This window comes from Desarmillaria tabescens (genome assembly GCF_030435595.1).
Source record: "Desarmillaria tabescens strain CCBAS 213 chromosome Unknown EV420scaffold_78, whole genome shotgun sequence".
In the NCBI taxonomy this organism is placed as follows: Eukaryota; Fungi; Basidiomycota; class Agaricomycetes; order Agaricales; family Physalacriaceae; genus Desarmillaria; species Desarmillaria tabescens.
This window is the reverse complement of record NW_026848377.1, coordinates 104,032-127,735: the sequence shown is the minus strand read 5'-3', so window position 1 is coordinate 127,735 and position 23,704 is coordinate 104,032. Positions and strand designations below refer to the sequence as shown.

Here is a 23,704-nt window from a genome sequence, read left to right as displayed (position 1 = left end):
GGTGGTTGACGTTCTAGGAGAAGAAGTATCGGAAGGCTCCCGGTCAACCATGAGCCTAAGCCTTCGATCGACTCCTAGTCGAACCAGTAGGCGCATGTCTCCCTACTCTCCAGAGAACCCGAAGAGGCTGGTGGAGAAAGCGACAAAGATACTGTGGGAGGAAAAGGGACCAAGGTTAGAATTCTCCCCGTCAGCCTTACAGGTTCCTAACCCTTCCTTGAAAACTAGCTCTACAGACAGCAGCGAATGCCTACAGACCGACACTTCATTGTCCCAGGAAGAGTTTGAACTCTCGTGATCAGACCCGCTTGTTAATGGGCTATACCTGAGGGGCACGTAGAATTTTGCGAGCTACCTTTGCGAGCTTGCATTTGCCTTTGCATTTGCGAGTGTGACATCATTTGCGAGCGGCTGCCATTTTAAAGGCGATGGCCAATGTCAGTCCGCGAGGGTTCAAAGGTTCAGCCGGAATCCTAGACCACTGCGTCGCACACAACCTCCAATTTTCCGTAGCTGTACCGGACAACTCCTTACGTGTATTCCATCGAAACTTATTCTCGTACTCCCCCTTTATACGAAACACATGCTACCCCCCCCCATCAGCCGGGATGGAGTGAACGAGAGATCAACAACTACAGAGGGCTGGCTGACCTTAATCAACAATATTTACGAAGCGTACACGAGATTCTAGACAGGGAAAACGCTGGAGCTTTGATCATGAAGGGAGGGGTGCTGGCGTTCTTAGCTAAACTTTTGGGAGGACGACGGATCCTCGAGAAATTGATGCAAGGACCATCAATCGTAGCCAATACGTTCTACAAGGTTCAAGTACATCTGCCCAACGATACGCACTCTGAATGTCTCCTTCAGGATCAGGTAACGATGGGAGAAGAACGAGCAGTCTACGGATTCATGGAACAGATTGACGCATATCCTCGTTCGTTAATCCCCACTGACGAACTTTTAACAAAATACTTCCCGCCTTACTCGCATGGTTGGACGGCTGACTGCTCAAACTTAATTATGGATGTCCTCGACCGCATCAGACAGAGGACAGCCGAAGTGCTCACAGAAGTCGGTTGGAAGGAATATATCCAGAAGTACGCTATCGACCACAGCCTGACTTATGTCTATCGAGTTACGCAAGACGACTCCAACTACGGGCAATCCTTGCTACAGACCGCCTACCCTACGAGCTGGAAGAGGATTAAGCTAGCTGAAATCATGCTGCCAGAGGTGTTTGTCGACTTTGATGATATTGACTAAGGGGCCATTACAGCGTGGGGGGGCTTTGGAACGGAAACAGGACTCTATACTTAGAATTATGACTCACAAGGACTAACATGACTCAAACATGACGAGACGAGGCAGAAAGTGAGTCAGACAAAGGAGGGACGGCTCTGCGGAGAGGCTCAGGGTGCGAGGTGAATCGGGATACCGGGCTGTAAGGAATTGTTAGTGTAAAACATCGGGACATGATGACACCGCGTACCATTGATTTCGCTTTGACGAGTTCTTTGAGGAGGCCTGCACAGGGTCAGAGAAAGGATATATCATCGAGAGTACAACGTCTAGTGCGGAGGATGAGCAAAAAGAACCACGGCAGGGAACAATCGCCTCAATATGAATCCCGCCTCCTCCTAACACTGCCTGCCCTTCATCGGAAGTAATCGTCTGCCCTTGTAGTTGATATTCGAGTGCTGGTCCCGAAGTACGGTCAAGGTATTAGAGCCTAAGCGCCCCAAGTAAGCAACAGAAGACAGCGAGAGAGGAAGAAAAAACTCACTATCAATGACAAACGAGACTCCTCTTCGACCTAGCATGGTTCTGTCTGGTAAGAAGACAGCCAGTCTTAGTTGAAACAATGCCTAGTCCCTAGGATGAGTAAAAGAAAACCAAAGGAAAAAATTTGATACTCACGCGGCTACGACTCGACTCGAGCTCCTCTGCGCCTCAAATATCCAATGCTAAGCGCTTAACCGTCATCCAATGAGGTGTTCGAACTTGAAGCGTATTGGACCTAATAGGATTAAGAATGAGAACCACGCATAAACCTAAAAAATGACGCGTACCTTGAAGAACACAAATGGTAGGCCCTCCTTCAAACCAGGCACAGATCGTGTCTGAAAGAGGAAAAGTGAGTAAAATCCTAGGGTAAGGAAAAGAAAAGGTTGTGCTCACTGTCGTCATCAATATTGACATGGTAGTGAGGAGAAAAAGACAACTGTCACAAAGTCAGCAAATAGATAAGCACCAGACGTAATAGTGACGCTTACCTTCAGAACGTCGGACAGAATACAATTTTAGGATGAGGTTTATACCTGGCTCTATATGATTAACTCACTTCTTATGGAAGAAAGTGAGTGATAAGGACTTATATTATTCAAAAGAGTGTGACGCTACGATGACTCTGCTAAATGGTGGCCACTTGCCGTATTCGGTGTGGCTGTGCTGTCACACTCAGCAGAGTCGTCGTGTCGTGCTGTCTTGGATAATATAAGTCCTTATCACTCACTTTCTTCCATAAGAAGTGAGTTAATCATATAGAGCCAGGTATAAACCTCATCCTAAAATTGTAAGCAATGCATGGCAAGTGCCCAAAACTCCCAGGTCCGACACATTTGCCTCTAATTAAACAAGGGTAAATTAGAAAAAAGTAAGAAAGAAAGCATTCCGCCTTGAGTCTCTAACACTAAACAGCTCTCCGGCACCCCCGTTCGTAGTGCACAAATTCACCATCCCTTCACATGTTTTCAACTCCCGAGTGATGTGGCATTAAAGGCGGACCCCGACAACCATGGCTCAGGATCGAACCATCGACCTCTAAGTGAGCCTCAATAACAATCGCTGTTTCAACCACTCGGTTATTTGGAAGCACCTTTTTTCTGTTGTATGTCTCATTTATGGTGATGCCCTGAAACTAACTTGAGCCAAGGCTTGTATAATGCAAGCGGATCGCGCACATTCAAGTAACCTGAACATGAAATTGCGGTTGCATTGTTTTTTTTTTTTACAGCCAGTAGTAGTAGTAGTAGTAGTAGTGATACGTGCACAACAAAACTTAATAACTATAAAGATCTTTTCAGTTTCAATTCCAGGCTGCGCCGGTCTGCAGAAGCCCGCTCCTGCAGGAACCAAATCACCAGTTCCACAGCATTGTGGAATGATCTATTGTCCTTCAGGGTCATGCACCATGCCGTAAATTCAGTGAGACCAATGTCTTTAGTCAATCCAAGAAACCGTGGACACCGTATTGCTTGTGACCAGATTGCAGGAGATTGACGGATGTGCCATATGATGAGTACAATGAAGTCTGGGACGGGGCAGTTTGGTTCTTCAAGAGTACATCCAACTGTAGGATGCCCATCAGGAAGATAGGGCTTTTGAGGAACACCGCACATATAGCAATATTGGTACTTGGTGAATTTCAGCCGCTTTTTGAAGTCTATCCATCCAAAGGCGTTATGAACATAAGAATGACCTGCTCTGCATGCAAGAAAGGGTGTATGCTTGACACCCGGTACAAGAGTGAAGATCTCACTCTTCGATGCCCAACAGATAGGACATTTTCCTTCTAGCTTCTGGATGGCCTCTGATAAGATTTTCACTTTTGCATGTTTCACTTGCTCATTCGCCTGCACAAGTGCTGCATCATATGCAACTGAGGTAGACACATCACCTGGAAGTGTTACGGGTGCCTTCTTTGCATTGTTCAGCACTGCTTGCCGCCTGAACTGTGTCATCACATTAGCAGCACATGCCTTGGCAGGCCTACGGGAAGCAGGTGACAGCGCATTCGGTGCAGCAGACGGAGGAGGAGGAGGAGGTGCAGAGACCTCAGCTGATGAGGAGACAGGGTGAGATTCCTGCGAAGGGGTATCAGCATTGGAAAGCCAGTCAGGGTCCGTTGTGGATGTGCGGTTTGTGAGTGAGCTGATAGGTACCCATCTGTCATTCTCCTCATCGTTTTCAGAACTGCCAGCATCTGCACAAGAAGTGCTGCTGGACGGTGTATCTCCCTCCTGAGGAACACCAGGATCTTTGATAATAGCATCAATCGAAGTGAGCAGGTCACTATCTGGTTTGCAGATGTCGCAAAAGAAGCATCCTGGAAGATCATGGCATGTCTTGACCTTGCCGTCCATAGTCCTTGACAGCTCTATCCTGCGGCAGACCGTATTGTTCCTGAGCCATTTTCTCCCTTCCCATTCACAGTCAAAATCATGGTCTTCTGGTCCTGTGAGCAGGATAAGCTCCGTCCGGCTCTCTGTAAGGACTATGCAGTGTCCAAACCTCCCGCTCCGCAGTATGCGTCCTCCACCCTGCACAATGTTCAAAAGTCCAAACACTGGCCCAAGAAAGATGACAGCTCCAACGTTAGGGAGGTCAATACCATGTATCAATGTTGTGGAGGCCACTATCCATCTCCTGATCCCCTTGCTCCAGTTTCTGAAGTCCTCTGCACGCTCCCTAAAGTTCATGTCTGCATGCGACTTACAGTGTGTGATTGCTTTACTGATGAGATTGACTTTGTGCTTGCTTTCAGCAAAGATGATGCCGATGTCTCCCCCCTCCAGAAAATGCTCTGTCAGCAGATTGACGAGATTGGTGAGCAGATGGAGCTCAGTAGTGACTCGGTTATCCCATCTGATGATGTTGTAACTGATGTTGGTACGGTTGGTTGGGCTTCGAATGATAGGAGTGGTTGATGGCAGCCCGCATTTCAGGAGGAGATGTTCTTCCATACGCACAGGTAATGATGCAGTCAGATATATATGAGGCACCCTCATCTTTGCAAGCCTTTGAAGCTTGTTAAAGGCAGGACGAAACTCGGCATGAGAGAGCATCTGATGGATCTCATCGAAGCAAATGCGGCTGATGAATTTTTCATTCTTTGTCCAGTATCTGTTGGTTAGCGAGAAACATTCCAGTCAGTCACAGCAGAACAAGTCAGGAGACAGAAACATACGCTTCAAATGAATCCGAGCCTGCGCTCTCTAAAGCAAGATATACAACTTTTGAATTGTGAATGTCCTGCTTGCTAGCCAACCATTGGCACGTCTCCATTTTGAACTCTCTTGTGTGTTTCATGTGATCAAGAAGAAGGTCACGATTTGGAACCACAACGTATGTGACCATCTGAGGAGGATCCATGTATGCTGGCAGCTGCCAGACAAGCGACTTCCCACCTCCTGTGGGCAAGTGTTACGGTTATTCTTTTCTTTTCTCTCCTTTTCTTTCTCTTTTTCTTTTCTTACGTATTCACGCTTACCCTATGCTGCGATTTCGATCGGACGCTGCTGCGGCACTATCTTTAGCCTACGCAACGTGTATTTAAGTAGAGCCTCAGCTGGTCTAAACCCCAGCTTCGGCTAAGGTTTAATCTACCTAACTCAGAGCTCCCCGTTTCGTGACTATCTGTCCCATTGACTCGCGTCGCCTTTGACTTGCTGAGTGTTGCCTACCGAAGTGCGAGTAGCGACCTTAGTACGATCTAAGTCGATTAAAGTTAGTGGCTAACATTTAGCCGAAGCTCGCCTTACGTTGCTCAGCGTCACTTCTGAGAAAGAGCGCTGCCCAACTCTTTTACGAGAAATTACCCCGCTTGACCAGAGAGGTCATCGCCTACGTTCGTGTGGACAACCCGGTGCTTGTCAACGTACAGCGAGTGGACCGACGGAAAAGCACTCACATTCAAAATTCACCCGATACACTTCCTCGTTGCAGTGGTCCTTTGGGTAATCCCCTTCCGACTACTCCTTCTTGTGCTCGTGATCGACTTGATTGTTGAATTCATCCTTTACGACGATCTTATCCTTGCAGTCCTCGTGACTGTATTCTTCACCCTCGCCTTAATCGGACTCGGAATATCGGCAGTGGTGCTAGCAGGTCTGTTAGCTGCCCTGTACGCACTATACCCCCGTCTCGTTTAAGGAAACCACGTATCCCAACACGAAACCCTTCGTTCTCGCCCTCCAGCTCGCATCCCTATTAACAATCCTCTTGTTGATAGTGACGAGCTCCCCTGATTCAGACGAGTGTGAGATCTTGTTGATGAACGGTTCTAATTACGAAACCGACCTCAGCCTGATCATCGCGCTCTTGATCGTTCTCACCATCCTTGCGGTATACCAGCTTGCATGGTCAATCGTCGACCTGCGCAAAGGATAGATCCCTATACGGATGCCCTGGTCCGACGCCATTCCTGCAATCTTCGTAACTTTTATCGCCTTTTTCTTGTCCATTTCTTTGTATTACACACTCCGCTGCTGCCGACAACAGAGAAGGATTCGACCTCAGCTTCCCTTCCACTACGTTCCCAGCGCCCCCGCATATCCCCCGCAGGTGATAGATATCCCCGCGGCTTCGCAACAAACCCTACCAGTTCCAGAAACCCCTCGGCTAGAGCTACACTCTCTCTATGGAGAGTCCCTCTACGGATCGTCGCGACCCAGCTCGCGATCCTCAGAGTCGAACACCGACTCCTACAGAAGCGCCACCGACGAGTCAACCGACTCCGTCGACATCACCGATACCAGGAGCGTACTCCTCGACAGAGGAGACTCGCCCCTACCAGGTCTCTTCGACCAGTCTCCAGTCGAGGGCGAGTCAAGCCCCGACAGAGGCCGAGGACAAGGCACCAGGCATCTGGTCGCGGGCGAAGAAGGCTCTGACACCGAGTTTGAAGGGGACGAACTCACCGAGTGGGAAAGAACCCGCCTCGACGACATCCTCGACGACCTCTACCCGAATACGGAGGAGGATGCAACCCATACCGGAGACAACTGGTCCGGAAAGTCGTCCACAAAGTGGGTCGAAGCCCAGTGGGGAGATTCCGACCTCGGAGCAGAGCGCAGAAGATTTATACAGAGGCAGAAAGACGACTTCGACAGCGATTCCGGAGAGCTTGGCCTCGGAGCCTCCGCGGCTTCCACCAGTACAGCTCACCCACAGCCTCTTCCAAGGGCCTGGCCAGCCGATAGAGGACCCCCAGTCGCCTGGTACCCCGACACCAGTTGGGTCTATGCCGACGACGGGGAAGAGGCTCCTGTGGCCAGAGAGTCAGCCAGGAGAGACCCCGACCCGATCCCTGAAGGGCCCGAGACACCAGCGCTCCCTTCCCCCGTCCCCTCGATCGAGCCGACGAGTGGGGAGCTTTGGAGCGAGTTCCCAGACCTCGACGCCGAGGAACTTGGGACAGTTACCGCCGCCGAGCGACTCGCCGGAGTCTCCGACTGGGAACCATCCGTTTCATCGCGAGCCTTCGCCGACCCCGTCCCTGCGACCCAGCGTCCTTGGCCGCTCCTCTATCACACGTACGTCGAGTCCCTCCGACTCACTCGAGCTGCCAGGGAGTCCCCAGAGGTCCAGGCCAGAATGGACCGAGGCCGAGCGCACGATGCACGCATCCGACGTGCCGAGGAGGACGCCCTCTATGGGCCCAATGGATTTTGGGACCTCCCCGTTGAGCCCGACGCCACTCCCGCCGAAATCGACAATCGGATACGAGCCGCTGCCGTTCGCTACACCGGATACGCCCGGAGGGCAGGAGCCGACCTCGAGGCCCGAGCTCGAGCCTGGAGAGTCTATCAGGAGGAGATCTCCAATGAGGACTCCGACATCGGGAGGTGGAGGCGAAACAAGGAGCTTGACCGAATCGCCCGAGAGAGGCAGGAGGCCAAGGATGCCGAGTCGTCCGCCCAACCGGACCCTCGAGCCGACCGTGATGGCGGCGGATAACGCAAGGTCATGGTACGGGGACCGACCCCGCGACCTGACATCTTTAATATCCTCCCCTGGCACGGGCTTTACGAGATCATCATGGAACATATGGAAAAGGACCCCCAGTGGTTATTCACTGACGCAGGGGTCGACTATCAAGCAGCAAAGAACATGGGGGACGTCTACCTCATGAAAAACATACTCGAAGTAGAAACATTGGCACCGGGCGGCCATCGTATGGAATATGGTAAACCCGGACGCGCCCCAGCGGGGGTGCGAACCGTATCGGCGACCACAACCAATGCCGCCACCTACAGATGTAGGAGGATTCTTCCCTGAAGGCTTCTTCGGGGGGGCAGGAGAAGACGACGACGACATGGACGACCCAGACGCTGGGCCGTCTCGTCAGGACAAGGGGAAGGGGTCGACGGTACCCCCGTTCCCACCAAAGCAATCAACATATCCGGATCCCCGCAGGATACCCTCCCCCGGGGAGAATCGAAACTTACGATCGGTATCGCGACCGCCAAAGCCGCCGGTACCACCACAGTACCATCCCCGCCAGACCCAATTCCGCCCCTGGCAACTCGCGCCGGGCGCCGTCAATAACCCGTGGAATGACGTTAAACCCAAGCTGGTGACCCAGCCGGAGTATTTCACCGGGGTTTCTCTCGGACATCACGCGGTTCCTACACCATTGCGAAGTTTACTTCGCGGTGTTCCCAATGTATTACTCCATGAACGATCAGGGGCACAACCCCTATCGCATCACATTCGCTCAAGGGTATCTACGAGGGGACGCGCAACAATGGTGGGTCGACCAGTACTACCGATACCGGGACCCGCAAGGTCATTGGAGATTCCCCACCTGGGCGGAATTCTCCGAGGATCTCAAGCGCGAGTTCCGCGAAGTAGCGGAGTTGACTATATGGAAGGCAGAATGGAAAAAAGTCCGACAGTCGGACTCCAAGTCCGCAGTCGAGTTCTTTGCCAAATTCGAGCGGCTGGCACATAAGTGCGAAGAATTCGGAGATGAGAAGCAGATGTTCGAAGCGGTGGAAGCGGCAATCAGGCCAACGGTACGCAATACGGTTATGCATGGGGACAATGAGCGCCCCACAACCTATGCCCAATGGAAGGCACGAGTATTGCGTATCGACGCCAATTATCGATACGGAGTTGCCCAGGGACTGGGCAGTAAGTCCTCCTCGAACCAAGGCGGTTCGGGTCGAGGCAATCAATCGAAGGGATCCGGTGGCGATAAGAAGGACGCCACGGGGACTACGTACGGTGGAGCAGGGCAGCCAATGGAGATCGACAAGCTGCGGTCCGATAAGCGGTGCTTTAAGTGTGGGAACACGGGGTGGAACCCCAAGCACAAATGCCCTGACGACAAGTCCAAGTGGCTTCCCGTCAAACTCCCACCACGCAAAAAACCCAACGTCGCCCGCCTCCGTCCAACTACTTGAGGAAGCCGTGAAAGAAGAGAACGGGAAGGAGACGAAGATCGAGGAGGTCAAGGACGATAAGTCGTCAAAAGACCAGCCGGCGTCGAAATAAGCGATTCGACGGCGTCGGCAAAGGACTTAGTTTCATTTGGTGCGCACCCCTGTAATACTAGTTGGACTTATACTACGTATGTAGGTACTCCGTTTGAGCAATATCAGAACATTTTCGCCGCGTTACCAGTAGAGAAAACTAAGGAATCGGAATCGCAAAAGCCAGACGGCGTAGGAGGGGATTCCCGCCTCCTGACGCGGTCTGCGTCTGGAAAAGAACCCCTAGGGGCCGTCCCAGCTCAGGAACCCCCGGCCGACCGCACAGGGAAAGTCCCTCGAGGACAGAGCCCCCTAGGTCGTGTCTCGACTGCACCCTTGACGAGGGGAGGTCAGCCCGGAGAGGGAGAAAGGTCGTCAGCCCAGCCTGCTGGGCCTGCGTCTTCGTCTGTGGAGGCGTCTGTTCCAGTAGGAAGCGTCGGAAAAGCAGCTGAGGTCGTGAACCCGGGGGACCACCTGCCCTTAGTAGCCAAGGGACACCCGACGGCAAACAGGTGCAGACCCCTCAGGGGAGCCAATATGTGTGCCCCCGCGAAGGGCAACCCGAAGTACCGCCGGGTCTAGGAAGAGCAGTAAGTCTAGGACAACCGTAGAGGTTACAACGCCGAGCACAAGCGCCCGAGGCCAGGGCCGAAGAAAGGGCAGAGCGCCCTCCTCTACCAACTCGTCGGAAGGTGACCAAATGCCGCCGAGGGGCCTTCCGACCGGCCCGGCGACCAACTGCCGCGCACGAGTACAAGACCCCGAGGTATCCGTTGAGGAAGTAGAAGACGAAGAAGCCCACCTACGGTCCGACATACCCGTCGTAACCCCCAGGCGGTCCTCGTCCCCCCGCCGTGTCTCTCACCGCGAATGCCAACGACAAGAAGGTATTTGCGGCAATGTATTACGAGCCCCACGGCATCCTATGGACCCGACGAGCCCTACGAATTGCCCGAGGAGATGCGGCAGCTCGCGCCGTTCTCAACGTATGGGTACACCCGCGACGACGCGGGGAAGTGACGGATAAGTTGTGCCATCAGCTGGAGGAGCAGACGGAAACAGCGGCTCAGGCCAGAGAGCGGTGGCAATGGATGGAAGATTTGCAGAAGCCCCCGATGTACATACGGGGAAGGAAAGGGCGTAATGTGTCAATAAAGGTACAATTGGAAACGCTGGACACGAGGGAGATCCATGCGGTAAGCGCCCTAGTAGACAGTGGCGCTACCGGGAGTTCAATCGACCGGGCCTGGGCTCAGGCCCATGACCTCAACCTAAAAAAGGCGGCCCGACCCGTCCCGGTCTACAATGCCGATGGCACCCGCAATAAGGAGGGGATATCACCGAGTATGCCGAAGTACGGCTGCGCATAGGAGACCACGTGGAGCGGATCGAACTAGCCGTAGTCGATCTAGGCTCCACCCCCCTATTCCTCGGGCATGATTGGCTGCAACGCCATAATCCACTCATTGACTGGGACACCGGCGCCGTCACCCTGGCCTCGGTGTACCTGCAGGAAAATCCCGTTCTCTCTTCCCGACACCGACCCTTCAGCGCGATGGGACGAGTATGAAGAAGGGGATACCATCCTAGTGATAGACTTCGAAGAAGCCTTCCATGTACGGGCCATGGGCACCAGGGCCAACGAACTTGCGGCCCGAGCTAACGCCAAGAAGGACGTCAAATCATTCGAGGACATAGTGCCCGAGGAATATCGGGACTTCCAAGATATCTTCGATAAGGAAAACTTTGACGAACTTCCCCCGCGTAAACCCTGGGACCACGCCATCGAGCTCATCCTAACGCTAACGCCAACCTTGACTGCAAGGTCTATCCACTTAATCCGGCGGAACAAGAGGAGCTGGATAAATTCTTGGACGAGAACTTAGGCCACCGGGCACATTCAGGCCTCGAAGTCCCCAATGGCCTCCCCCTTCTTCTTCGTTAAAAAGAAGGATGGGAAGTTGCGACCTGTCCAAGACTACCGAAAGCTTAATGAGATGACCATCAAGAACCGTTATCCGTTACCGCTTATCGGGGAGCTCATGGACCGGCTGAAAAAGGCCAAGTACTTTCACCAAGCTGGACGTCCGGTGGGGGTACAATAACTGTGCGGAATCAAGAAGGGAGACGAGTGGAAGGCCTGCCTTCCGAACTAATCGCGGTCTCTACGAGCCCCTCGTCATGTTCTTCGGGCTCACCAACTTCCCCGGCTACCTTCCAGTGGATGATGAACGACATCTTTAAGGATCTCATCACAGCCTGGGGAAGTATCGGTGTATCTGGACGACATCCTCATTGCCTCCAAAACCAAGACGGAGCATAAGAGGATTGTACGAAAAGTTCCTCCAGATATTGCGAGAGAATCACCTATTCCTCAAAGCGGAGAAGTGCGAGTTCGAGGTGGAAGAAACGGAGTATTTGGGGGTGATCATCAGCGAGGGAAGAATTCGCATGGATCCCCGTTAAGATCGCGGGCCTGTTTGGATTGGCCGGTTCCTCGGAGGAAAGCAAGAGCTACAGTCCTTCCTCGGGTTCTGTAACTTTTACCGGCGATTCATTCGTGACTATAGCAAGCACGTTCGACCATTAACAATGCTTACCGGAAAGCAGGAGTGGACGTGGGGGGAGACCCAGCTGAAAGCGTTTGAGAAACTCAAGGAGTTATTCCGTGAAGATGTAGTACTGGCCATTCCCCTCGATCAGGGACGGTTCCGGGTAGAAGCAGACTCAAGCGAGGGAGCGATAGGAGCTGTGCTTTCACAATGGCAGGACGAGAAATGGCGACCAGTCGCGTTTCTGTCCAAGGCTCTTTCAGTCACAGAACGCAATTATGAAATCTACGACAAAGAGCTCCTCGCAATTATGATTGCACTCGAAGAATGGCGCCAATACCTCATGGGGGCCCGAGAGGATTTCGAAATCTGGACTGATCATTCAAACCTCCAGTACTTCCGCAAACCCCAGAAACTCAACCGACGACAAGCCCGTTGGGTAACGGAGTTGGCGGAGTACCAGTTCAGTTTACACCATAAGCCCGGGGCTCAAAACCGTAAGGCCGACCTCCTATCCAGAAGGGCAGATCACGACCAAGGGAAGGAGGATAATCGGGACGTGGTGGTCCTAAAAGCGGAACACTTCAGGGCCCTAATAATGCCGACCACGGAGGACTTGCACGAGAGAATCAAGGCGGCCACGCACGATCCCCGCCACTGGGACAGAGGCATTTCGGACTCCCTCAACCATGAAAAGGGGATCTCCCGCGAGCAGGACCTTTTATGGTACGACGGACGGATTTATGTGCCGGTGGACCGAGACCTCCGAGGGCAAATCATTGCTCTCAAACACGACCACGTAACAGCTGGACACCCGGGAATTGAGAAGACCAAAGAGTTGGTACTTCGCGACTATTGGTGGCCACGCATGCGAAGGGATGTAGAAGCCTATGTAAAAGGCTGCGAAGTTTGCCAACGAACGAAGGCTGACCGTCGCCCAAAGAAGGCCCCTTTGCACCCAAATGAGGTACCAGTACGACCGTGGACCCACATTTCGGTCGATATGATCACCAAACTTCCGAACTCGAAAGGATTCGACTCCATCCTAGTCATAGTGGACCGTTTCTCAAAGGCCATCATCCCCATTCCTTGCACCGAGGAACTCACGTCCCTGGCTTTTGCTAAAATCCTGAGGGACTATGTTTATGTGCCCTACGGTGTTATGCCCGAAAAAGTCATATCCGATAGGGGAGCAGTCTTCATTTCCAAATTCATGAAGGAGTTTTATCGACTCCTTCACGTCAAAGGAAATCCATCGACGGCCTACCATCCTCAGACCGACGGGCAGACTGAACGAGTCAATCAGGAGATCGAGAAGTATCTCAAGATGTTCGTTAATGACCGACAAGATGACTGGAGCGATTGGTTACCACTTGCGGCGTTTACCCATAACAACCGCCAACACTCATCTACGGGATACTCCCCGTACCGAGTTATCTTCGGACGAGATGGAGAGGTTATTAAGAAACCTCAAAAGGCAGCGACAGTTCCAGCGGCAGGAAAGCTGGTAGAAGAGATGGAAAAAACCCAAAGAGAAGCAAGGGACTCTCTGGAAAAAGCGGCGGACGCAATGAAGAGGAGCTACGATAAGCACAAAGGGGCGGCGGTCGAATACCGACCGGGCGACAAGGTATGGCTCGACACAACCAACCTTCACTTGCCGCGACCCACCAAAAAACTCGGAGATCGACGAATCGGTCCTTTCGACATTATCGCTAAGAAAGGGGTCTCCGCCTACGAGTTAAAGCTACCCGCACGATGGAAGATTCACAATCGATTCAATGAATCACTTCTTACTCCCTACGTCGCCCCTGCATTTCCAAATCAGCCACGTCCCGAACGTCCACCCCCAGAATTAATTGATGATGAGGAGGAATACGAAATCGAAGAGATAGTGGAACAACGGGACAAAGTGGTAGGTCGCGGACGAACTCGTCGCGCGATAACGGAATATCTAGTGAAATGGAAGGGGTACCCAAGAGAGGAGAACTCCTGGGTTAAACGGTCCGACATGGCGAACGCAGAGGAGCTCGTGAACGAGTACGAAGCGCGTCTCCAACAGATCCATTGGGAGGTCAACAAGTACGGGAAAACAGTCGGGCGAGACGACAAGTTACCCCTGGAGGCTCGAACGCCATACCACGACCCGGATACTCCATGCGTCACGGACATAGAGACTGTTCACTCTTCCGAGTGCACAAACCCAAGACACTCCGACTTACAATCATCAGTCGCCGTAAGAGAGGTTACCACCGAGGGAGCGGAAGGAATACCCATCATACAGGAATCAACAGACGACAAAGACTCCAAGCTGGACCTAGAAAACCTACAAAAAGTATACGAAAACTGGGACTTCGACTCAGAAGATGATGACAACGATGATGACGATACATGGTCCTTCTACAGTCAATCAGCACGAAGCGGGGAGGAAAGCCAGGAGTCGAACGACTCATTCCAATCGAGCGCGGTGTAGGAAGCAGCCGCTCTCTACGGTGTAGAAGGGGATTTCCACCGCTCAATCACGAGCACTGAACCCTTAGGGATCGCGGATCCCGACAGACAATTGAGGCTTAACCGGCGCAAGGTGGCTCAGGAAGTTTTGGGACCTGAGTCCAGGGGGAGAGAGGGTCTGAGGCCGAACCCACCGTTGCGACTCTTTATGGGGTAGCGGAGGTCCAATCAATCCTGTTTTAAAGCAGAAGGGAGCCCCTCAATTCGCTTGTGTGGAAGGAAGGAGACATATTCTCATTCGGGACGAATGAGTCTTAAGAAGGGGGTAATGTTACGGTTATTCTTTTCTTTTCTCTCCTTTTCTTTCTCTTTTTCTTTTCTTACGTATTCACGCTTACCCTATGCTGCGATTTCGATCGGACGCTGCTGCGGCACTATCTTTAGCCTACGCAACGTGTATTTAAGTAGAGCCTCAGCTGGTCTAAACCCCAGCTTCGGCTAAGGTTTAATCTACCTAACTCAGAGCTCCCCGTTTCGTGACTATCTGTCCCATTGACTCGCGTCGCCTTTGACTTGCTGAGTGTTGCCTACCGAAGTGCGAGTAGCGACCTTAGTACGATCTAAGTCGATTAAAGTTAGTGGCTAACAGCAAGATAGCAATAAAGTTCTGGTTCCTCCTAGCAGAGAGCATGACAACCTCTTTCTGTGCATCAGATTTGAAGGAGGGAGAGGCATCATTAGGATACATCTTCTTGAGCGTCTCAAGGACATCATACTCGAGAATCTGTTTTATGCTTGCCTCCTCATCATCATAAAGATCGTCATCGTTGTCATGCTCTTTGTCAGGATGTCCTTCTGCTGCTTTTGGTTCTGCCGGCAAGTTAGGATCCACGTAGTCGGCATCCCCAGGGTTCACATAGAAGTCTCCCATGTCAACATCAACTACAAAAGGTGTGATTGCCTGCTCCTGATATGATGAAGGAGCTGCAGCTTCAGCCTCCACATTCCCCTCAGCTTGCACTACCGGAATAGGGGAGTATGGGCATGCAGGTGATGGAGCATGCACAGGTGCTGTAAACTGCTGCTCACCACCATCTCCCATGCCAAACCGGACCATTGCATTAGCAATGCCCTCACCAACAATGCTCTTGATCCTCTCCTCCATCCGTACCTCAGCTCGGGTGATCTGGTCCACTAATGTTGCCGTCAGCTGCTCTACAAGCTTCACAGCATCAAAGGGGATCTGAGCTCCTTCAGCACAGGTGGATGCTGGTCCTGCAGCCGGTCCAGGGGCAGATGCCTGGTTTTCCTCCCAAAGTTGGCGGCGATGAAGGAGTGGGAGCTTGGGAGGTATACCTGGCATGAAGCCTGTGACAGTCCACCAGTCCCTGGATGCTGAAGAGAACCGGAGAAGTGCTTCACTGGAGATTGAGGGAAGACGGCCAAGCTCTGGGGCATATATTCTGCGTGCAGTCTGCACAGAGTGCCCACGCTGGGCAGCATAGCTATCAGTCTCCATCTCATCATCCATCTCAATCTCAGAGCCAAGATAGGTCCGTGAGATCTGCACCACAAACTGCCTGTAATCATGAACACCGATAGGGGCATGGCAGTACTTGAGCAACAGTTTAGGAAACTGGTCACGGAACTGTTCTGATGTGATGCGTTTGCCTTTTGATACCCAAAGATACTCATCGTACAGATGAATGCACTTGGGACCAAAAACTGCAGCTCCAAGCACCCTCTGGAGGGGACGAACAAAAATGAGAAACCGCTCAAGCTGAGTGCACAGCTCTGGGGGAACCTTGCTTGGACAAAAGACAGGTTTTCTGATATTGTTTTCATGCTTAGCACGACGGATAACGAGCCAGATGGCCTTTCCATCACGAAAGACTGTCCTAGGCCGTGTGGAGTTCAAAATCTTGTGCTCAACAAACTCACTGGCCCTACTGACCTGCCCAGGAAGGGTGTAGCATAGGACTGCAAGCAGCCAGGTGATGTGGCTAATCCGGTCCAGGACCTTGCGGTACTCTGCAATGTCTTGAATGAGCTTCCCATTTCGATCAACCTTACCAAAGGAAGAGCTCTCATCCTGCATAAGGGCTCTCAACAAGGCATGCTCGTGCACACCAAAGTCCGTGTTCTTCATCCAGGAGTACCCCCTAGTCTCATTCACCCAGTCATCCGGAATTTTGTCCGGGATGTTCAACATAGCATCTGCATCACCTATGAGGGAATCCAGCTCAGCTTTCAACTCGTCGAGAATCTGGCGGAGTCCTGCACGCCAGGTTGGAATGTAGAGATTATGTGCACGGTAGAAGATTGTGAGCCCATCATCTGACACACGGGTGGCTGGAGCAGATGACTGGCTGTATGCAAGATGTGATGCGATGCGCTGATAGTCAACAGCCATGTTGTAAGGACTCAGTGAGGCTGCAACACGGAGCATGATACCTGCCTGATACTCTGTGGCCCTGTTGAGGAGTTAAGGCAAAAACAAGTCAGAAAGGAGAGCATATCTTAATAATAATAAAAAAGCATGTAACAGACCTGTATGCATCGTCATTAAATTGGCCCGCAATCTGTACTGCCTCATAGAGGCAGGTTCCCCTAACCAAGTACTTTATCTTTGCAAAGGTCTGCATTGTGTTTTCAGGCTTTTCAAAGAGCCCATCAGGACGCACGCAAAAGACTGCGACAAAGCATTCCATTACAAGCTGCCACTTGTCATGTCTTCCAGGTGAGACACGAGGGGAAAGGAGGGGCAGCAGGAACTTGTGCAATGACTGGACAGCTTCCATCCCAGTGCCTGTCTCCACTGCGGCAATGAGCCCATCCGCATGAGCTTTGTCTGAGGCAGTGAGAGGAAACTTGTAGCAATCCTCAGGGGTCTTAAGAGAGGCAAGCATAGCATAAACAAAGTGGAAGAGGAGAGTGCCATAGGCCTTGAGGGTGCTCGGTTCATTCTGTGCTGAGAAGATCTTTCCGTTCTGTTCAGCGCTGAACGTTAAACAAAAACCATCTGTCAGTGAATCCCAAGCCAAGCCATCCTAAAAGAAGGGGTACATACCGTTGACAGTCCATGAGCAGACAACAGACCCCTAGACCACTGCCATTGGTCAAATCACGAATAATTTCCATGTACTGCTGGACAGTGTCCTGAGTACGTGCAAGAGATGAATCTTCTGCAATCTTTGGCAGGGTGGTAAGGTGCAATAGTGACTTGACCTTTTTGCGGTCGGAGATGTGGTCTGCAAGATGCATATGCCACGACGTGATCTTCAGGAGAGGAGGAACCTCCTGTGCACTCACTGGTTCCATCAAAACATTTTCAGACTCGGCTGCCAAAGTGGGTGCAATGTCCCTTAAGAAGACAGTGAAAGGTTCTTCACCCACAGAAGATTCCAGTGACTCATCGACCTGAAACCAGCGCTCTGGAACAGTGAAGAAGTGCTGGATAGTCCCTGTTGTACACCCCTCATTAGCAAACAGGTTGTGAGCTTCCGTTTTGTGCTCCCTGCTCCAGTGACGTTTGAAGGTGGTGAACTTAGGAACAGCATAGTCACACATTTTGCAGCAGTAGCCATTTTGGACCTTGCGTAGGCCCTCCACTGGTGCCAGGCAAGGAGGAGGGGTCACCAGTGCAGAACACTCTGTCAATGCATGGAAATCTGTCATAGTATGGAAGAGGTCCTTCTTTTCAGCAGGGGAAAGAGTTATGCTGTGCTGGTCTCGCAGATGAGTGATGACCATTGTGGGAACCAAAGCTATCTGGCATGCACTATTCATGCAATGAACAGTGCGATAAAAGGGGTGGAAACGGAGACCGCATTTATCCAAAATAGGAGACGACTTGAGATGCCAGATCTCAGGATCCAACGATGGGACAGGAATATCCTCTGGTATAAACACAGGTGGAGTGGACACAGATGGAGCAACATCAACATCATTGAGTGCAGGAACTGGATCATCTGCCTCATCAAGAGGGGTGACATCCGCTTCAGCAGAAGTGGCAGGCAGAGGCAGGGAAGAAACAGTAGAAACAGGTGGAGCAGTGATAGCACCCAATGCTGAGGGCTCATCATCGGCCTCAGTCATCATGTGATCATTTTCTGTGGGAGTGATGCACAGTGGCAGAGAAACAGGAGAGGGACTCTTTGCCTCAGGGTGGTGGTAGGGATGAAATCTCACAGATGCTTTTTTTGGTGAAAGTGATGATATGGACTGTAGAAAAGAAAACACAAGTTAGAAGGTGATGCACTTCATTTGAGGAGAGGGAAGAAAGGAAGCCGGAAAGGCAGTAGCACAGAGAGTGAGAATGCCCAGGCATGGAAGAAAAAAGAGAGAGAGAGAGAGAGAGAGAGAGAAATGAACAGGACACTCAACGGAGACTAGAGATGGTAAGAGACCACTTTTGCTATTGGAGAGTGCAGATGATGTGGATGTGGTCTTTCGCAAGGACAGCGTCACTCGTTTCCCACGAGAGGGAGCATAAGGATGATGCTGGCTCAATGATTTTCTTGCTGAAGGAAGAGGAGAGCGATGCTATGATGAGGGGGGGGCAGCAAAGAGCACACTCTTAGTTTATTCATCTGATGAAATTGAGGAGAAACAAAGAGGCAGCACTCACCACAACATGCAAAGGCTCCTTCTCTTTTTCTACAAGGCTTGATGGAGAGTCCAAAGGTGGTTGCTCATCCGGATCATCCGTAATTGGCTCCAACAGGAACCTCCTGAATGAGTGGGCCTTTCGCATGTGCTTCTCTAGTTGCATATAAGTCAATGTCTCATGCTTACAAGTGGGAACAAGGCATTCAAGTCCCCCTGAACGATCTGGCCTCAGAAGACAATGTTCAGAGTTGGATCTGAGACCACAACCAAAGGGTGCTACATCTGCATGAGAGGAATATGGGATAGGAGGAGGGGGGGGAGGGGGGGAGGAAGTGAAAAGTGACAGGGGTAGAGCACTAGTCAGCATTGTCTCTCTCTGAAAAGGAGGAAGAGAAAAAGGGCACATGTAAATGAGACTACTCACCAATGATACAGCGGTATTTAAAGTGATGTCGTGCTAAAACATGGCTTTCCATCTTTTTCTCATTGCTGGCCTCGTATTCGCAGTCCAGACAGACGTCCATGCCCACATCTTCTTGAGGCCTTTTTTAAAAACAAAGAGAGAGAGAGGAGAAGGGGGGAGGGGAAGAAACAAAAAAAAATAAGTATGTGCTTTGATTTCAAAGAGTGCTAAAAGATAAATAACAATGATAGTTGAATGGATCCCCCCCCCTAATCGAATGATCGATTGGGGGGGGGGAGGAAGAAAGAGAGAGAGAGAGAGAGAAAGAAGGGGGGAGAAGGAGGAACAGTCCAGGTTCTCCCAAAAAGAAAAGATCAGACTCACACTTCAGGCATGGCTTCAAGAGAATTTTATGGTGGCAGAAAAAACAAAGGCAAAGAGTTGGGGGGGGGGGTGAAACAGTCGGTCAGGGGGGGGCAGATGGGTATTAGGGTTGTTAGAAAGATAAAGAAGGGTGTCCTTCCTCCTTAGTCTTCAAAAAAAATTTCGAGGACTTAGGTTTTTTTTTTTTTTAGGTCTCCCTCCCTAATTCTAGAGATGGTGGTGGTAAGGAAGAGAGAGAGAGAGGAAATGGAAACGATCGGTTATGGAGCCCCCCCCCCCCCCTGCTTCCCAGTTAGGTTTTTTTTTCCCACCCCTCGATAAAATTCCCACGCCTCCGGGGAGGCTGCCCCCAGCCCCACAGGTATAATAGGGTTAGGTGGTGAGTCTTACGCTTCTCCAGATGTCTTTCTCAGTCATGATTGAGCTCGCATTGCAGAACCTCTCTTGCGCTCACTTGACATTCCGGATAGCGAGGGGCTATGGTAGTCCACAAATATTGGCTCTCGCTTTTTCTCCATTTCGACAGCAAGGATTCGTGGGGTGCGTGTTCAGTCAAGTCCCTTTTTGCTTCAAAGTATACTATAACTCACCTCTGGGATATAGAACGACTTGCTGCGAGGTACTCTATGAAAGCAACGTGAAACATCCCGTCATTTGCTTCTGTACGTTCTCCCCAGGGGTGATTCGTTGTATGCTTGGACCACGAGATTCGGTTGGTGACCGGTGAGTCCTGATTATCACCCTTCCTGCAGAACCTTTGCTCATACTTCCAAGTCGCAGACCTTTGCTGCGTTGCGCAACCGATGAACAAGCACGAGTAGGCCATCTCAAGAACGGTTGTACGGTTGTACCCTGGTCCTCGCTTTTCCTGGAGGGCTACGTTCACAGATATCACGCGCGCACAGTAGACCTTCCACCTTAGGGAATTCAATGCGCTTTTTATTGTGTCAGTTTTCCCTTGCGCTAAGGATAATTTGCCGTCTAACTTCCCGAATCTAAGATGGTGTATATTTCTACGACCCGGCGTTGTGACAATATCGCCCGGCCACCACTTCCTAGCATACACTGTATTCGTATAGCCCGTAATAAAACACCACCTCCGTGTATGCTACTTTCTGTGTGGCGTAGATACGAAAGTGAACTGTGGTAGCGACTACCATGGCTTTCTCCCACAACCCTTCTTCCCGGCCTTTTCTTCCTCATCGTCTCCTCCGCTTTAAACCGTTCGACTGATGGAGTGATTCTCACTCCTGGGAGCTCGGCATATAAAACCTGCACTTACCGCGATGATCTGCCACGCATTTACTGACGCTCTGGCATCAAACAAACCTCGCCACCACATATATCGAACGATATGCGTCCATTTCCCATCTCGAATGACCTTGGTTCATCAAGTACCGCCACCGATGATTCTTTTTCGGTGTAACCGCCATAGGATTGCTCCGGAGATAATGCATTGCCTGGACCAAATATGGGTTCGTAAGTGTGAATCTACATACAGCTAGCGGGACGGCCCTGGTTACCCGATTGGTGCCTTTTAAGTGTGAAAATGTTCACAAAAGTACTCCCTGGGAAATTTCTTTTCAGTTCTGCAGTAAACCATTTTGGATGCATATGTGCTGCAGGTCGTTGGTCTAGCGGTCGCGGCTTGCGTTCGTTTAGAGTGTTCACGTTCACACTGCCTTTTTGTATCGGAGAAGTCGAATGTTCAATTCTCGCTTTGATCCAGTTTCAGTTGTAGTATATCTGGGAAGAAAAGACTATGAGGAGCCAGGAGATAAAACAGTAACGCGCTTGTAGACGCAAAGGCACCAACGAGATTTGAATGGTTTTTATTCGATGAGACCTGAACTCATGCTCCTGGCCCGGCAATACCAAACACAGAATCACCTGGCGTTACGCTTTCACGGCTGGCTGAGTGTGCTGGTTTGAATGTTACCCACGTCTGTCTAACCACGCTAGCAAGAGAATGAGGTTACGACTCTCAAGTGCGGCTGCGAGTATATACATAGACTATGTCTAGATGTGGACAATTATTGCTTCGAATGGGCTGTTCAACTGCCGCAGTCACTGAATCGATACTTGCTTCGGCGTTTGCCGGTCACTTTTGTTAAAAAAAGAACCTCCTTCCCGTGGTTCCGCAGGCTCCTAGCAATCATCTTTCACTGCCTGCCGCAGCAGAATCTGAGGGTCCACAGAAATAACTCATTCTCTTCATTCTGTGCGTTTATTTCTGACTTTTGCATTGGTGGTTTTGTTAATACACCTTTGATGGACGTTCCCGACGACACGGACAGTTCCTTAGGTACCTCAGCTGCTATCCGATTCGAACTGACAATAATACCCATTAAGCAATTGCTCCTTAAGCATTCGTTACGTCTTCTCCTAACTACGCTGTCCCTCCGCAGAGAGTGTGATTAAACCCCATACAGACATGTTCTATATCAACACCGCAGCTCCCCGCTGATTTTGAGTACCATCTGATATACATTCATGTTTTTCCTTGGTTCGGATAATGTAAGTTCATAGCCAATGAGAAAGGTGAAATGATACGTGATTTCTGTTTGTATACCGACTTGGATCCATTAATGCGGCATGTTTCTTTCCTCCTTAACGTCTCATTCACATGTTATTGCTTCATCCATATATTGATCCATTCGCGAAACCTACTGACTGCGTGATTTATAACATCCTCAATGAATGGCCGGATGCGTCTACCTGACGTTAGGCATCACGATGTTACGCATTAAGCAATAGACGTGCTTGTAGCGACCTTCGGGTAAGACTAGTTACCGGAGTACAAGGTCAAGAGAAAAAGATGAGGCTGCATCCTTATTGCGTGGAATTCCTACCAGGGTGATGCAGATACCAGTCGAGATTCGTTCGTGACAAGAGGGTGATGAGGTGGAAATTTACTGTGATGTCCTTAAATCGCTTCCCTTGGGTGAGCATAAGAGGCTTGATGTTGTCCTTAGATCAGTTAGCAAGTATAGGTGCTTACACGTACTTCTATAGGTGCCACGCGTGAGTCAGACAGTCGCCGAGCAAAGAAAATCCGGTATATTACGAGAATCATCCTATGACAGATTTCAACGCCTTCCGAGAAATGTTCAAGCTGTCAGCTAGCCGAAGTCGGAGACCAAGTAATTCGGTAGGGAAGACAGTTTTTTTTATAAAAATTTGAATCAGAAAGCGCGATAGGAGGGTATATCGTGCAAGTGACATGCTGCGCGCAGATCTCAGAGATTGTGGACGTACGTAACGACTGTTTGCCAGATCGAGAGACTTGAAGCGATGTCTGGCTCATGGTAATGATGAACTCATAAAGTTTCGGTAACACTACCGTGAAGGATTAGATGTTGTCAGACGAAATGTTTTTCTATACCAATTGCGCAGGCAATATCATCGATACTGGTTCAAGCTTATCGGTCATAGTGTAAAAATGACCATTTAATATATGTCCTGGTCATTATACATGCCTCGAGTCAACAGAGTGTGAATGCTAGACGTGGTGACCTTCATCCATAGCATAGAGTTCCAAGGTGACTGCGGAAGGGTGAAAGGCAGGTGCCGATATGCTCTCTATACAGGATCAAAATATTATCATAGAGTGAATCTCCGAAGAGCAAATGAGGTAGCGATAGCGATAAAAAGACGCCCTCTGTCAAGAGCCGTAAAGTCGCCAGAATCGATGAGCTCCAGACATATAGTATTGTCATGGATTTCATGTCTTTTCCGGTCTGTACATGAGTCAACACATGCCTACTCTCGGCCTTCTCGGCCTCGACCTCGGCTTACGGGTATTTTCTCTCATTTTCTCTTACTTTCTTTTACTTTCTTTCTTCTTCCTGCTAATACTAGAATAACAATGACTCAATGCCTTACTATTCATATATAAATACTGTACTTGTCCTTGTATTAGAATCTTATGCTAATTTTACTCCTCTTTGACGTCCACTTAATTGTGTGATCTAAGCTTTCTGTTCGGTTACGCCAAGCGCTTGCCAATCAATGCTTCCCGACTACGCCTAGCGCTTTTCAGA

The 23,704-nt window shown here is 50.6% G+C and overlaps 3 protein-coding genes across 3 annotated transcripts; 1 reads left to right on the top strand and 2 right to left on the bottom strand.

Moving 5' to 3' along the window:
• Positions 1–695: 695 nt before the first annotated feature.
• Positions 696–1,307, top strand: EV420DRAFT_1731295 (uncharacterized protein). The gene has a single exon (XM_060479924.1). It carries the CDS (start codon positions 718–720, stop codon positions 1,264–1,266), a length of 549 nt encoding a protein of 182 aa, XP_060323525.1. The 5' UTR covers positions 696–717; the 3' UTR covers positions 1,267–1,307.
• A 1,761-nt stretch (positions 1,308–3,068) lies between these two features.
• Positions 3,069–5,154, bottom strand: EV420DRAFT_1650595 (P-loop containing nucleoside triphosphate hydrolase protein; the record flags this gene model as incomplete). The annotated part of the gene is made up of 2 exons (XM_060478475.1): positions 3,069–4,905; positions 4,970–5,154. 2 exons carry the CDS (start codon positions 5,152–5,154, stop codon positions 3,069–3,071), a joined length of 2,022 nt encoding a protein of 673 aa, XP_060323524.1.
• A 10,247-nt stretch (positions 5,155–15,401) lies between these two features.
• Positions 15,402–18,052, bottom strand: EV420DRAFT_1279273 (uncharacterized protein; the record flags this gene model as incomplete). Its single annotated transcript, XM_060468131.1, has 3 exons — positions 15,402–16,737; positions 16,814–17,263; positions 17,334–18,052. Coding segments are annotated over 3 exons (2,505 nt in total), but the record flags the coding sequence as incomplete, so codon positions are not given.
• Positions 18,053–23,704: the final 5,652 nt, after the last annotated feature.

Excerpts from the sequence above, each read along its gene's own strand:
- EV420DRAFT_1731295 (XM_060479924.1), top strand. The coding sequence starts at position 718 with ATGAAGGGAGGGGTGCTGGCGTTCTTAGCTAAACTTTTGGGAGGACGA.